The following is a 17801-nucleotide window of genomic DNA, read 5'->3' as shown; positions in this document are numbered from 1 at the left end:
AAAACAAAACAAAAAAAAAACAGCCAACCAACAAACAAAAACAAATATGTAGTGTTTCAGCTTCTGTCATGGAAAGTGATTCTGCCAGGGGATAAATGAATGGCTTTGAGGTAGATAAACAATAATGTCTGCCACATGTTAGGTACTAAACAATTTCCAATTTCTGAATACAAAGTTGGGCATTGTGCAAATTAGTCTAAATTACTGATGCTAAAATTTTCTGGGATGATTTGGTTGTCTGTGAATGTGAACCTAGAAGTACTAATGAATCAATTATTAGGGGAAAGTTAATTTTGTCTACAATTTTGAAATATTGATAAAAATAGGATTAGCAACTGCTCTTTTTATTTATAAAAATTATTTTTGATGATATTCTAAGTGTTTTCTTTTGTTTCCATCTAGAATTAGACCCAGTGACCAAGCAACTTATGCTCCAAACAGCGAAACCAACTTTTAGCCATCTGACAGATGTAAGTAAAATGTTCAAGTTCTAATAAGTATCACTCTTCATAGTAATTAAATGCAAACATTTGTTGTCTTTTAATGTCTAGTAGCCTTCCTATTAAGATAATTGTAATGTTATCTGCTCTAGAAAATAATTACATAAGAGCTTTGTAAAAGTTCTTATAATGATCCATTCACCTACTTATATGTTTTAATTTTAGTCTATGGTACGGTCTGGTAAAAATAGGTATTTATAACATCCTACCAAAACTTGCATAGTCTGTCTCAACAAAATTATTCTTGTAATAAGCCTTAATTCAAAGAGTTTTACATTTTTAAAGAGAAATACAAGGTGAATATAAACATTTAAACAGATATTTCAAAGGCCAAGGGTCAGTTTTTTATTTTTTTAGTTCCAGCATGTCCATTTTATATGAATAAAATATTACTTGTAGTTTGAACAAATGTATCTCATGTCAATCTCTATAAAATTCATATTTAAAATATGCCCACAGAATGCATAAAGAACCACTATGCATTAGTTCATGCTAGAATATTTAATAACTTACACAAGAAATGTGATTAAAACTTTGAATGAGTTTATAATATAAGGAATATGAACAGCATTCAAGTCAATAGTTTCATAGGAGTCTGGAGAAGCCCAGATGGCCTGATGGTATTGCTCTTCATGAAAAGAGTGCAAAACCCAAATGCCCTCAACTCTCACAGGCCATGTAGATGGATTGGGTGTCTCACACAGTCTGTAAAAGGTGGCAGACTGTGATGTGTGGTATGAGGATGTTAAAAAAAAGTCAAAAGGAGAAGGAAATGGATTGGCAGTTTACCCAGGTTGGATTTGGGAGAAACAGAAATACCTAAAGGAGTTTTTAAAAGATGAAATTGTTTATAGTGTGGTGCTAAAGGTCTCTGGTGCTAAATGTCCCTGTCTCCTAACAAAATCCTTAGTGAACTCCATCTAACTCATTCTGATGTTTTCAGTGTTTCCTTATGGTTGAATTTGAACACATGCTGAGTCTTCCTTTTTGACTAAAGTGTAGTAAGAACTGTAGTTCCTCCAAGGATACAACATCAAGGGTTGTAATTTGAGAGCTCATCTGGGATTTGTGAATTAGGATCCAGCTTTCAGTTGTATTTTGGATTAAATCATCTTGATGAGAGTGCAAGGAGTGTTTCCTTGCCATGGTTACCAAATGACACAAATCATGATGGTAGTTATTGTGTGACCTCATAGAAGAGGGATATTATGAGATGAGCATTTGCTAGTTTGTACCAATAAAAAATTGCCTATTCCCTGAATTTAAGCTCTAATTACTGACTCTGATGATACAAGTGGAACTTTGCCTGAATCAACTGAGAGGGACAAGTTTGAAGTTGAGGGAAGATACTTTGTTTACAGCTGAACCATCAGACTGGGATAGGAAACAATACTCCAAAAAAAGGATGTAGAAAAGAGTTTTCTCAATTTCTTAGTTGGGAAAGGAGCTTAAGGTAGGAGTTAATGGAGCCCTGGGTATTACAGGTAAGTCTTGGATGTAGTCTTCCCCTTCAGATTTTTGTTTTACCTGGAGGGGAAGAAAGTAGAGAAAAACAGATGTTTTTCTATGGGAAATCTAGCAGTGACAGGTGTTACTCACCAGGATTGGTGGGAATAGAAAATGCTGAAAAGGACTGACTAACTGCCTAGAACTGCCACCCTCCTAAGAAAACTGAATTATGCCTTCCAAGGGTCTAGGCATAATGAGGAGTGTGATATATCAGGATAGCAGACATTTGAAAGGCAGTGGAAAAAGCAAAATGAAGCAAAGAGGAAATCCTAGGTTGGAAGTGTGTCTAGAGATATCTAGAAGAAAACAGACATTTCTAATTAAGTTCTTTTAAGCAGTTTCCAGTGTCAGTTTTGCAGTAAACCTTCTGTCTTCCTACGAAGTCTTCAATTGCTCACTAATGATTTTGTTGTAAATAGATTTATTTTTAAATTCTGAGTAGAAAAATATGCTAACTCAAATTTTGGTGGCGGCAAGAACAGATGCCATGTATCAAGCCAGACACATCTGTGTTAAACCATGTAGCACAGGAAAAATAAAAGGAAAAATACTTTATTCTGTCAATATGTTAATGATCAAGTGTTCAATTTTAATTGCATATTTGTCACTATGTTGTTTTGTGACAGTTCTCAGGTTGATTTGAATTTTACTTTTTTCCAGCAGGGGCATCTGTTTCAGTACTTTGCACAAACTAGCATTATTTTAACTACTTCCAGCAGGGTCAAAATTAAATTGAGTAGATTATATATCTCTATAAAGCACCCACCTGCATATGTTATGCACTTGCTTCGTGCTGATTTGTGTTTTTCCACAAACATGGTGATATGGTTTGACTGTGTCCCCACCCAAATCTCATCTTCAATTCTCACATGTTGTGGGAGGGACCTGGTGGGAGGTAATTATTCAATTACCATGGGGGTAGGTCTGTCTCTTGCTGTTCTTGTGATAGTGAATAAGTCTCACAAGAGCTGATGTAATTTAAAAAAAAGGAGTTTTCCTCCTGCACTAGCTCTTTTCTCTTGTCTGCCACCATGTGAGACATGCCATTCATCTTCTGCCATGATTGCTTGGCCTCTCCAGCCACATGGAACTGTGAGTCTAAAAAATCTCTTTGTTCTGTATATTGCCCAGTATTGGGTATGTCTTTATCAGCAGCATGAAAACGGACTAATATACACAGAATTATTTTGACTAATTTATTAAATGGGGAGGTTCAGACATAGCTCAGTTTTACTTGAATAATGATTGGATAATTAAACAAAGCCAAATGTTTATGTATGGTGCCACAAAGAGAGCCTTCAACAATAGGACCTCACTGCTGCTCACCTATATTTAAAACTCCTGTGTTTACTTCTAAAAACGTCATTATTTACATTTTACAATTAATCTGCAATCAACCCAAAATTGACTATTATCTATAGACTCAATTTAAGGTGGAAGGTTTTATTTTCCATATGAATATTCAGTTTTTCCAGTACCATGTGTAAAAAAAAGACCATTATCCTCACTAAATTGCACTGTGACCATTGTTATAAATTAGGTGACTATGTATATATAAGTTAATATATTCTGTATTTTACAAAATAGTTGCATTTGTCTATCTTCACCTCAATGCCACAATTATTTAATTTGGGGGGGTTATATAAATTTTGATATAATTAGTGGAGAAAATCTTCCTACTTTGTTCTTTCTCATGGCTATCTTATCAATTTACGTCTCCTTTAAATTTACGTTTAAAATTTGGAATCAAATTGACTTGTCAATGTCCACAAAAATAACCTACTGGAATTTTAAGGTTTTAGAAAATTTTCAGCCAGAATTTTATCAAATAATTATCTGCCTCATTCTTTTTTCTTTCCTTTGAAGCTCCATTTAAACATACATGAGAAATTTTCCCTGTATGTGTCTTTCCTCCTACATACTTTTTGGGTATTTCCTAATCTTGTAATCTCTATTTCACTTCTCATATTTTAATTATTCTTCCTTGCAATACTAATTCTGTTTGGTGCTGTTTTTAACTTGGGGTTAATCCATCTATGGAGTTATTTCCAATTATATAGATCCCAGTTATCAGGTGATATTCTATATTTTTTATCCTTTTAGTCCAACTTTTCTACTATCTATTGAACATATTAATCAAAGTTATTTTAAATTTCTTGTTTACTAACTTTAATATCTGAATCTTCAGTGCATTGAGATATCGAATTGTCCTTTTTTCCTAGTTCACTGTCACATATTCTTGCTTTTCTTATACTTGGTAATTTACAATTGAATGCTGGATATTATGTATAAAAATTGTACAGATTCAAATAATAACTGCTTCATGATAGGATTCTTAACTTCTTTTGTAGGCAGTTGGAATGGGGGATTGAGCACTTTAAGGAATCAGAGAAAACTGAGCTCACATCACAAGTGTGGCAAGCTTCACTCTACTTCTTAATCCCTGTTACTCTTCAGGATTTTTAATGGATTAGAAAATATCACTTGGGCCTCACCCCTGACAGTTCCTAAACTCTAATTTTGATTCTTTAGGGAAGACTGATGAAATCTCAGCATTCTTCCAACAGCTTTTGGCTTAGCTTTTGAGCCTCTTGCCCTGCACAGACATCTTGAGGGAACAATTGATCATGTGTTTGAGTCCCCTTAAAGTCTCTAATTTTGTCATTGTAGATACAAAAGACTACCCAAAGTTCAGCTGGTTTCTCTGCTCTCTAACAATGTACCTCTTCCTAGGCAAATTCCTTGGGCAGTATCAGCAACAGACTCCAAAGCAGAAAAGTCAGTTCCACGCTGACAGTTAAACTTCTCTTGATTACCAGATCTTTATGACTTCATGCAATTAGCAGATCTCTGAAGACGTTAAAGGCATAATTTTTACCTCAGGCCTTCTAATTGTGCTCTACAGGAGCCATGGTCTATCACAAACTAACCACTCTATACAGAAGCAGAAATTCTGAATATATTTTGCTGAAAAGGATCAAATGAAACCTGTTACCTAGGTTAGTTTTAATATTCTCTTTGGTCCTACCATTTTATTAGGAATTTCTATCTGAAAGATATGCCTAATTCAAAGAACATTTTTAAGAAAATTGTTGACATTATTTTTCCCACAAAATAATCCAAGACTCCTATCAACCCACCAGTATCTGAAACATTGAAATAGAGTCTCCTTTGCACCCACAGGTCTTTCACCATGGGAATAAGTTAATGTAAAACAATTAGTTGAACTATCTTGTCTTTTAAACTTACATATTCTAAGATTTTTGCCAGAGGCATAAAGTAGCAAAACCTTTTTCTCTCAATTGATACTTGGTAGAATGAATTGAGTTATTTCCTGGAAGGTATTTGGTGTCCATGATTTGTTAAATAAAGAGGCTCAGGGAAAGCAACAGAAGTATTATAGATATATACGTAATTGTTGACAGAATGTACAAAAAAATGTTTTAGATATAGAGAGATTAAAGACCAGACTTTGAATTGGGGATGACTCACTAAGTTGAAAAAGAATCAGAGTGAGTAAGAAAAAAGCATTTAAAACATTGTAAGTCAAGTTTAATATAATAATCTACCAAAATGATAATAAATTTTACCCTAGGCATAGAAAGAAACATATTGGAAGAACAGTCATTTTAAAAGTGTGAAAAAATAGTTGGGACACTTTGTAGCTGGTGAAAAGCCATTCTGTGATTACTCTTGAACTAAATCAGATTTGTAACAGTGCAGAACAATTGGATTTAATTTTAAAGATAAGTATCAAAAACTTTACTCTAGTGATTTAAGCGATATGTAGTAAATGGGAAGGCAGATGGAAAATTAAGAAGTTTCTTCTTCTTTGAGCCTTCCCTAGTCCTGAGGTTCATCTGCCAGTGAATACGTTGCTTGCTAAAATTTTCTGAAAATCTCCATTAAAACATATGTGCTGCATACAAAAATGGAATGATTAAGTCCTCTTTGAAAAAGTCTCCTTATAATGATTGTACCAGCTTTTCCCACTTTCGCATGACAGAAATCAGGAGCGCAGCAATAGTGAAGAAGGCAACACACAGCTAGGAGAACACATGCAGCCTGGAGACTGTGCTCTTGGCATTTCCTACTTACTTGAGTTGTTGACATTTAAATACAGAAAAGAAAATGGGATAGCAAAACGGAAGAAGCCTGTAGGCGTAATGTTTCTTCACCCCACAATGTATGTGGTATGTGTATCTTTTCCAGCTTCTTTTTTGGCACTTGATGGGTGACAAGTTACAGAGCAGCCTGAACTTTCAAAATAAAGAAATTACTTTTGTTTTCTTATATGTTTTCCTATTCAACTTATTCAAAACAAATACATGAGTCTAAACATGGAATACATGACAGGCTCGCCTCTGGAGCTTTCTGAGGTTGTGTTTGTTCCCTCATGACCCATTAAAGTTTCTAACCCAGGATATTTCAAATGGATGTCAGACACATTTTTAAAAGTTTTGTAAGAGATTATGCTGAAACTCCTTTCAAACTTGGCAACATTTTCCTGGCATCCATTCTAAACTTAAAAAAAATAATAAATTCTTGTTGTTTGGTCCTGAAATAAAAGCCGAAATAATTTTTAAGACTCAGCCAAATCTAGGTTGCCTGTTTAAGTCTATACACGTTTCTTATCATAGCCGTTACCTTTCAAAAGATGGGAATAATCCTGTTTTAGTTCCACGACCTCTGAAAATAGTTGGTTTTGTACTGGATTAGAAAAAAATAAAACAGTAATATTAGAAAAAGTCAGAAAGGATAACCCAGAAATAACTGTCACTTATTTTCACTCAGTTAAGAATCAGTGATTGAAAATGTTTGAAAACATACTGTTTAGCCTTTTGCTTAGATCTGAAACTTTTAAGACTCTCCTTTAAAAAACCATTTTAAAATGTACGTATTATGCAAAATATACAAAAATAAAGCTGAATATAAGAAATGACTAAATTTTTGTTGAAAGCGATATGGGATCTCTTTTTCTCAAGGTGTCCGTATCACCACATGAGCACACATGCATGCAGACAGGACAGCCTTTAAGACGATGTGAAAATATGCAGACACAGTGTATTGCTGGGTGTAGCCATGTTATCTGATAGCTGTGTCCTCGTCCATCCACATTAGATTGCTTTGGCTTTTGCTGAATTGTGTTCTGTGTGATAGCACAGCCTAATGTGAGGACGTTATTACCAGAAATGTCATAGCTCTTCTGGCTGCACTATAAAGATATAGGTGCAGATAAAATTTCCAGTATTCTTTTTATTAAGACATATGGGACATGTTTTTCTGGTTACATTTCCAGGCATAGGTTTTCTCCTGAATGACTACTTTGTTTTTATTTCAAGGATACTATGACCCATTAAATGAATCACTGATCCTTCTAGATCAGTCCTACTAGAAAGCTTTGGCCTAAATTTATGACCCATCTTCATTAGATGTATAGGAATACTTGTCATGTTCTCTGTGTACTAATCTCACTTCTGACATGAGCTCATTTTCCTATCCTCATTTTCCCTCTGTCCCAATATATTTATTCAGCATTTATTTTATTTTGAATTTATATATATACATATGTATGTGTGTATGTATATATATATATGTGTGTGTGTATATATATATACAATTTTTGAAATTTTCTGAAAGTTTAGTGTGACTATGTTATTTTGTATTTCTATTAAATCAATTATGAATATAAAGTTTAAGAAGTGAAAAACACCTATTAGGTCACAATTTGAAAAGTACTCTGATATATACACACACACACACACATACACACATATGTGTATATACATATATATATATATATATATATATAATAAACTCTTTTTAAGATACATCTTTTAATACAAACAATAAACTGAATCCAGATTTATTACCTAGTGCCAACCATCTAATTTAAATCATTTTAATTTTTATCAATATAACCAAGATGACATAATTTTGTGATATTATTTTTATTACTAGTATATTTAATTTATGGTTTATATGATAACTATAAAAATAATCAAGGTTATTGCTAGATAATTTTAGAAACATAATTTGTTTTGTACATTTACTTAATAAATTAATAACATAGTAAAGGGGAATGGACTGAGGAAATTATTCTATTAATATAATTCAGAAAATATTTCAATTAAGTAGATAAAATAGACTGTTGTCTTTAGATATCTATGAAATAAACTCAATAGACCAAAATTTAATTTTTTAATATAGTCAATTTGTTCTATTACTTGTCTAGTCATAAATATTATGATTGCAAACTGAAATTTTCTCCAAGAGAAATACAGATAAAAGCTAGAAACAGAGGAATTTTCCAAAATTTAGTGTGACTATGTTATTTTATATTTCTACCAAATCAATTATGATTATAAAGTTTAAGAAGTGAAAAACACATATTAGGTCACAATTTGAAAAGTACTGCGATTCTAATTTGAACAAATGTCTTTTAAAAGTATTCATGATTTAATATTCTTTTCATGTATAATTATTGTGAGAAATTACTTTTTAACTATAATTTTCCAGAAGAGAAAATAATATAAAGCAAATTTCCAGAATGTTGCAATAATTTATGCTTTTAAAAACAGGTTTTCAGGACATTTCACTTACTGGACCAATTACTTTTTAATAAATAATTTAAAAACAAAGAGTATTTGTGATTCTCCATTGTTTCAGTAGAAATTTTAGTTTTGAAAAAAACAAGGAAGCCATGCTTTTGAATTTACAATGAAAGTATCATTCTTGTCATTTATTTGTATATGTAGGATATAATATATTATTGCTCATGACATTAACAAACTACTGATAGTTAACACAAAGTGGGGAATTTATGCCTGTTATTTGATGTACAATTAATGTTGTTAGGCTTTTCTTATTGTACTCTTAAGTAAATCACATACAAACAATAAAATTTGTATTGAACAAAATGACAGAGGAGTTTATCAAAGCTGTACTACTTACCTGTGTTGACAATCCCCAGAGAGCTAATGACCCAAAAGTTTCCTCCACAATTGTTTAAGCTCTATTTAGTAGGAAATTCAAGTAACCATGTGAACTACTTATTTTTTATTCCATAGACACATTTGACAGTCTAATATAGGACAGGTTCTGCTGTTAGCCACATTGACTTAATTCAGGGCTTATCACTTCTGCATATGTAGAGACTTTCTAATGGCCACGTATTTATTCCCAGGACCAGAGGCTGCAATTCTAAGGAAAAATATAATTTCCTACTTCAGAATTGGATTATGTTTTTCACATAGTAGAAGATTAGTGCTCTTCATATTTAGAGAGCTTACTAAAAATCCAAAGTCATCTATTCATGTTTTCTTCCACATACTTTCACATAATGATAAATATTTTACTATTTTTAGATCTGTCTTTAAAGTGTTTCTAAATTTAATTGCATAAGAACTCTATGTATATGTATACAAGAGAGGAAAAAGGAGAGAGTGGAAAACACAGGAAGTAAAGAGAGTTTGAGAGATGGGCTGGTAGACATAGAAATTTGCAAATTTGAACTTATAAAAACAATACACATTGAATAGCAATTACAGTATTCCTTGAAGTTTGTACACATAAAGATCAAAATACCAATGTGATATGACCATTGTTTGTGGAATTCAATTCTTAAAATATACTTGTAGACTTTCACATTAAATTATAATGTGCATATAATACAATTGTACAGTTCTTAAGTGTAGCGGGCAATAAATTTGTATTAAGTGGCAGCACTCATATAACTACTTCAAAGTAATTCAACGACGTCAAAGTTCATAATATAGAACATTGTTGGCACTCAAAAGACCTCCTTCATTTCTACTCCCAATCATTGATTGTCCCCAAAGGTAACAATTAGTCTAATTTTCTGATAAGGTTGGTTTTACCTGTTCTTGAACTTTATACAAATGGAACTACGTACTGTGTATTATTTTGTCACTGGCTTTGCCCTACTAATGCTATGTCTGTGTTATCTATCATCAGTCAACACTGATGTGTATAGTAGTCATTGATATTTTTACATTGACAAATGATAATCCATGATGTAAATATGCTACTGTTTCATGGTATGAATATATACAATTGATTCCATCCTTTATAAGCAGTTTGTTTTTTTTAAGTTTTTAGTTCTTAAGAATACTGCTCTGAATCCTAGTTCTAGGAAATAACTACCTAGACTCTTCACTGACTCTCTTAATAAATGCAGTTATAGAGTCTGAGCAGAAAGCATGTCTTAACTATTGACCATTCTGAAAAGTAAATAATGGCAGATAGATTGGGGAAGAAGATCAGAATTCAAAATTATAACAACTGGCACGAGCTTACCATTTTTCTCCTTTGTTACTCATGTTGCTCGGCCCAGTAGGTGGGCACAGCCTCAGAAGTACAAAGCAGAATGAGGTAACTAATGCCCATGCTTTCTGGCCAAAGACATGGGAAGAAAAACCACAGGGAACTGGAAAATACCAGAGAGATAAATGAAAGCACTCATGAAAGTGACCCCATAAATTTAAGAACTCCTAAACTCACACTAGAGCCACATATGCACAGATCTGTTCTTCATAGACATTAAAAAAAACCCTGAAACTCAGCCAGCAGATAGACCACCACCCTTGCTGGCCCCTGGATTGCCACACATCAAGGAGCACTTCAAAGACTTTGAAAACTGAACAGACAGTGAACCACAGCCCACACAGAGCACACTGGAACTTGCAACCTAAATCTAACCAGGCTATTGCCTATTTAAACAAAAATGTCATCATTCTCAACAGGATGGAAATAAGATCTATATATTACAAATATATAAAATAAAGAATAAATGTTACTATAATATATAAATTTAACTACACATATCCAAAATAAAATATATGTATATGGGTATATATGTGTATGTGTTTGTGTACATGTGTTTGTGTATTTGTGTTGGTGAATACAGTGATGCCTTCTGTGGACAATTACATTTATTCATTCTTTTTATTTCTTATATTTTAAAATGTATTTATTACATTACATTTTTATATTTATTACATTACATTTATTACATTACACTGGTTTATACATCCAGACAAACCAGCGATGAATGAGAGAAGTAATGATAAAACAGTTTCAATATTTGGCCATGTTTGCTACATGTTTGTATATATGTATCCTGTCAGATCAAGAGAATTCTCTAAATTTTTGAGAATTCTCTGATGGCTTTTATTGAACAAATGTTAAATTATACAAACTGCTTTGCATTTATTATTCTTGAAAGAATAATAAAATTTGTCTTTGTTCTTTTAAAATAAGATAGTGTTGTCTTTTCACATGTTAAAGTAACACTGTCTTATGTAATAAAATCAATTTGGTATTATTTTGTTATAATACTCAGTTGGATATAGTAATTCCTTATTTAAAATTTTGGGATCTAAATAAGAGTGATAGCCCTGTAATTCTTTCTTTAAATTTAAAAAATTTTTATTTTTAGAAAAAAGGTCTCACTGTCACCCAGGCTAAAGTACAATGGTGTAATTATAGTTCACTATAGCCTCAAACTTCTGGGCTCAAGCAATTCTTCTGCCTCAGCATCCTGAGTTGTTAGGACTGCTAGTATGTACCACTATGACCGGCTAATTTTATTTTTGTGGAGATGAGGGTCTTGCTATATTTCCCAGGCTAGCCTCTAACTCCTGGACTCAAGCAATTCTCCTGCCATGGCAGTTATTTATTCTGTTCCATTGATCTATGTATCTGTTTTTAATGCCAGTATTATGCTGTTTTGGTTATAAAAGCTTTGTAGTATGATTTGAAATCAGGTAATATGATGCCTTTAGCTTTGCTCTTTTTGCTCAAGGTTGCTTTAGCTATTTGGGGTCATCTGTAGTTCCATACGGATTTATGGATTGTTTTTTTCTGTCTTTGTGAAGATTGTTATTTGTATTTTGTTAGGAATTGCATTGAATCTCACTTTATAGACATTTTGACAATACTAATTATTCCAATCCATGAGCATGGGATATTTGTCCATTACTTTGTGTCCTCTTTAATTTCTTTAATTACTGTTTTATTGTTTTTCTTGTAGAGGTCTTTCAGTTATTTGGTTAAATCTGTTTCTAGGTGGGTTTTTTTTTTTTTTTTTTTTTTTTTTTTTTTTTTTTTTTTTTGTAGCTGTGGTAAATGGCATTGTTTTTTGACTTTTTTTCAGATTGACAGCTGTTAGTGTGTATAACACTACTGATTTTTGTATGTTTATTTTGTATTTTTAAAATTAATTTATTAGTTTTAACAGTTTTCTGTGAAGTAACTAGGTTTTTCAAAATATAAAATCATGTCACCTGCAAACAAGAATAATTTGACTTCTTCCTTTCCAATTTGGAAACCCTGTTTTTTTGTTTTGTTTTTTTCCTTCTCATGCCTAATTGCTCTGGTTAGGGTTCCAGTACTATGTTGAATAAAAAAAAAAGTAGTGAAAGTGGATGTTCTTACCTTGTTCCAGACCTCAGTGGAAAGGCTTTCATTTTTTTCCCCATTCAGTATGATATTAGCTGAGGGTTTGTCACATATTCTCTTTATTGTGTTGAGGTATATTCCTTCTATACTCAATTTTTTAAGAGTTTTTGTCATTAAGGAAAGTTGAATTTTGTTCAATTCTTTTTCAGCATCTATTACAATGATCACATGGTTATTGATGAGACATATCTTGTTTATTAATTTGCATATTAAATCATCTTTACATCCCAGGATAAATCCACTTGATCATGGTGAATGATGTTTTTAATGTGTTGTTGAATTCAGTCTTCTAGTATTTTATTGAGGATTTTTGCATCTATGTTCGGTAAGGATTTCAGCTAGCAGTATTCTGTTTTTAAATGTCCTTATCTGATTTTGGCATCAGTGTAATGCTATACTAGCAGTATAAGTTAGGAAGAATTTCCACCTTTTAAATTTTTTGGTATAGTTTGCATAGAATTGGTGTTATTTCTTCCTTAAATGTTTGGTAAAATTCAGCAGTAAAGCCATCAAGTCCTGGGCTGTTCTTTGATGAGAGACTTCTTATTACTCCAGTCATGGTTCTCATCATTTTTCCATTCAGATTTTATATTTCTTTCTGGTTCCATTTTAATAAATTTTTGTCTTAGGTTTTCATTCTATTATGTATCCAGATGGATCTATATGTATATCTATCTATCCATCTATCTATCTTTATATCTATAATTTGTTTTTATTTATCCACATATGTATCTATCTATAGATAGATCTTCATTGAGATCAGAGAGATTTTTTAACCCATAACTTAATATTGTTGTTAGTTTTGGAAATTCTCTATCAATAATTCTTCAAATACTTCTTCTGCTTTCATATTTTTCTTTTCTATTTCTGGGACTTTGATGTCAAGTACATTAGGCCTATTTAATATGTTTCTATAATGTATATCTCTTTTCTATATTTTTTATCCTCGAGTTTCTATCTGCAGCAACTTAGATGTTTTCTGTTGATACATCTTCCAGTTTACTAATCTGTACTTTACTTTTTCTAATTTTCTTTTAAATTTATATATTTATTTCTTTGATATTATTTTTATAATTCCATTTTTCTGGCATATTATATTTTTACCTATTAATGTCATATTTTCTTATAAGGAGATAAAGGGAGATTTGAAGACAGAAAAGGAAATAAAAATGATGTGGTAATGTAATCAGAGGGAGAAAAGGCAATATGATGTGGGGCCACAAATTAAGGAAATAGTAGAGCTTCCAGAATCTGGAAATGGTAAGTACATGGATGCTCTCCAAGAGCCTATGGAGAGAGTGCATCACTGCTGACAACTTGATTTCAGTCGGATGAAATTTATTTTAAGAGAATAATTTACCAATAAGTTAGTGGTTATTTGCTATAGCAATAATAGAAAATTAATACAGGTTCTTTTAGATTAATGTTGGACTTTGTATATAAAATACTTACAAAACCTCTGAATGATGTTATTTTGTTTCAGAGAGAATATAATCTTTATTTTTTAATTTTTACTTTTTTTTTTTTTTTTTTTTTTTTGCTGGAAAAAAGTGATGGGAAGATTACCTTGATTTAATCAAGACTAGTTTATTTTCAGATTGCCCTATTCTAGTGTATAGCCCTCCAGTGTCTCATTCAAAGCCAGGGTTTTAACAAGGATATCTTCTCCTTGTTGGCACTATCAATTTGTTAAACAGAGTTTGAAAATGTTCTCGACATCAGGGATAAAAGTATTAAAGTAACAGTCCTTTTCTTCAAGGGACTCAAAATTAGACAGACTCTAACACACCTGTGAGCTAATAGCAAACTTGGTCACTTTTATGGCAGTTTGGGAGACAGTTTGAAGTTCCTTACATCCTCTTGTTTCCAATTTTTTCTCCAGATTGTGAAATTTAAAAATATTTATCTTCTCAGACTCTATTGCTGGTGACCATGTGGCCTAGTTCCAACCAATGAAATATTTAAAGGTCTTCTCTGTAAAGGGCTTGACATTTACAGAAGCAGACAATATCTCAGTAGCAAAAGGTTTTTGGCTCTTCCCATTCTTCCAGCTAGAACACAGGCTGTGACCATATTGTGACCATGTAGCACAAAAAGAGACGTTGTACCAAAAAGACAGCAGGAGCTCACTTTCCTTACTATGTTGGTGAATTGGTCCAGCTACATACAGGTTTCATATGCATTAATCCAGTCAGCCTTGGATTTCTTTAAGCCATGAAAGTATAAGGCTTGAATGAATTCTTACCCATAACAGGGGGCTAGGAGGAAGGAACAACTAGTTTCGCTGGTAAAAAAAAAATTATAAAGAAGTGTATATGGAGTGAATCTACATGAAAAATGTAGTATGTTATCTAAGTATAGAAGAATGAGCAGAACATTTTATATGGTGATGGTAGGAAGTGGGGTGGTAATCTATATTTGGAGCATCACATTGAAGCATTAACTTAGAAATGAAAACACAAGGTTGAAATGCAGAGAATATGATAGATTTATATGAGACATGAGGCTGGGAAGTAATCTGGTGTCACATTTTGCAAGAGGCTTGATTTTTATTCATCAGAATCTCCTCTCATCATCACTAGGATGCCATTGGGATTTTAAAATAGGAATTTATATAATCCATGTTTCACATAAATAACTCATGAAAATAGATTGGTATTATGAGTATAGGAAGGGTTTGATGCTGGTAACTTATGCCAGGTATGCTTAGTTCAGTGGCTTTAGAACTTGTATATTGAAATGATATAACATAAATGTAACTCTTCAGTAATAGAATTTTAATATACTCTATAAACCTCCATATGGCATGAGACTTTGATATTTTTAGAGAGATATCTATATCTATGTACAGCCACAGAGGGTAAAATCAACAAGAGTCCTTCTGTTTAGAATCTCAAGGCCTTTAGTAAGTTGCACTATTTTATTTTTCTCTTGACCTGACAGAACTCCAGTTCATTGAACTTCTGGGCACAAAACAAGAGACATCTGTTCTGTTGAACTTTTCACAATTGATATGTTAATTAAAAATGACTTTTGGCTTTTAACATTTTGTTTATTTTTCATAATACATATGCCCTGTGGCATTTCACAATGGGTGTTGTCTTATAAATATCAAATATAAATAAACAAAGCAAGCAATTCATTATTACTTCCGGACAAAAAGTTGTAAATGATGTAACTCTAAGCTCTTTGTTTCACCTTTATCTGGCCAGAATATTCTGGGATTTCCTCCAGAATAAAGATCAGCTCAGTGGGATTCATGCATCTGTCACATCTGGACTATCTCAATGCAGCCTAGTCAGTGTGCACAAAGGCCATGTGAAGGTTGTAGATTGCATGAAGTGTGACAGCCTGCTTAAATTTTGCAGCCAAAAGTACAAGCATATTATCCAGTTTCCTACTTTCTAATGCAGAATTCTGATACATTATGTTTATTGCTCAACACTAACGCCAACCACAAAATAATCAGGACAATTTAGGCCAAGCTAGAAACCATTCAACAACCCCCTGTGGAAAGCAGAATAAAGTAGACCCGTAGCCCTTCCTTTGGAATTACGACTTTTAAACAAAGATAATACATAGCTCGTGAGAAAAAACAGCAGAGCTATACATAATAATAGAATAAAATTGCAGAACCACAAAAACTACCATGAACTCACCTGAGTGTGTGTATAACCTGCTTGGAGGATTTCCTCTATTTTTTTTCCTGTCTAGACTCAGAAAGGGTTTATCTAGTTCTAAAATTACTGAAGTTGGAGGAAAGGAGATCTGAGAAATAGTTGCTGTATATTTGGCAATAGAATATTAGGTAAATGAGACTAGTTATATTTAATAGACATAGATAGATACATATGTAGATATAGATATATAGCATGTTCCTAAAGGGCTACTTTCCACACCTCAAGATTAAACATGATGCTTTGTATTTCCAGATAGACACGTATGTACTAAAGCCTGTGTGATAATACATATTTATAGATAACATTGTATATCAAGCTGAAAAATAATAAAATTTAACATTATTCTATGAATCAAAATGATGTTTTATGCATAATACTCTTATAATTCTAAAAATACAAGAAAGCAAATCTGAATTTATGGATTCATTTAATTCTCACCATATAGCAAAACTACTTTACTGAATTACAAAAATAACTTGTTACAAAAATAAACTATGATACTTATGAGATTTAATTATTCTAAATGTAATAAAATATAATAAAAGGATATTTTTAAATGGTTATAGTTTAGAAAAGATGAATATCAAGCAAAACCAATTTACTTGTTCATAAATGTTAGATTAAAATGTCAAAAGTAACCACTTATGTGTCTAAGATTTTATCTGTAGCCTTCAACAGACTTTTATAGAACACTTACATTTAGAAAAGCTTTTCTTAAATTCTCAGAAATAAGAGAATTAAAAATAAATAAGAAAATTCCATCTCTTTAGTGGTTTTCATAATCTATCTGAGGATGAAGTTATATAATACTTTAAAGGAATGAGTAGAGGTAAAATTTGGGCCACACTGATGTATAATTTGTTTTCTCGCCTGTGGGAGTAATGTTCTTGATCATCCACAAAACTGCTGGTAATTTTACTACACCATTCACATCTATTATTTTATTTAAACTTTATGATACTGCTATGAAACAGAATTACAATTTCCATTTTGAGGATGATGAAACTGAGACTCAGAAAGATCAAGGATTTATCCAAATCTGCACAGCTCACAGGGCTGGAAATGACACCTAAAGCCATGCTCGTCTATCTGATTTTAGACACAGTGCTTTTAACCTTTACAAATTCATTCTCTGTACTGTTTCCAGAGAAAACTGTCTTAAAAAAAACTCTCTGATTATAACACCTTATATGTTTTACCTTTTTCCAGTGACCGTTCTTTGCTTATAAAATCAAAACTAATTTTTTAAACATGGTATAAAAACAGATAAGCTTCTGCCCATTTCCCTTGTCCCTTATCTCTCTTCACTGAGTGTTTTAAAACCCACTTAACCTACTACACTGAATTCCTTTTAGTTGTCAGTGTGCTGACTTGTGTATCCATGTTTTTACTTATTGTGCTTGTTCTGCCTTCAATATCTTTTTTTATTTTTCCTCTTTTTTTAAAATTTATTTTTAATTTATTTATTTTTGGAAAAAAAGTCTCACTCTGTCACCCAGGTTGGAGTGCAGTGGCATGATCTCTGCTCACTCTAGCCTCCACTTCCCAGGATCAAACGATTTGCCACCTGAGCCTCCCAAGTAGTTAGGATGAAAGTTGTATACCCCCAGGCCCTGCTAAATATTTTTTG

General features: G+C 32.3%; 1 protein-coding gene across 1 annotated transcript in view; it reads left to right on the top strand.

Annotated features, from left to right (window-relative positions):
* The window catches only part of CNBD1 (cyclic nucleotide binding domain containing 1), a 472954-nt gene extending 455621 nt beyond the window's left edge, over positions 1–17333 (top strand). Inside the window, 4 exon segments of the mRNA XM_074386907.1 lie at positions 403–470; positions 12064–12065; positions 17146–17296; positions 17298–17333. Of these exon segments, the coding sequence (XP_074243008.1) occupies positions 403–470; positions 12064–12065; positions 17146–17296; positions 17298–17333 (257 nt within the window).
* Positions 17334–17801: the final 468 nt, after the last annotated feature.

Source organism: Saimiri boliviensis, chromosome 15 (genome assembly GCF_048565385.1).
Source record: "Saimiri boliviensis isolate mSaiBol1 chromosome 15, mSaiBol1.pri, whole genome shotgun sequence".
NCBI classification, from domain to species: Eukaryota; Metazoa; Chordata; class Mammalia; order Primates; family Cebidae; genus Saimiri; species Saimiri boliviensis.
This window is presented reverse-complemented; position numbering and strand designations above follow the sequence as displayed.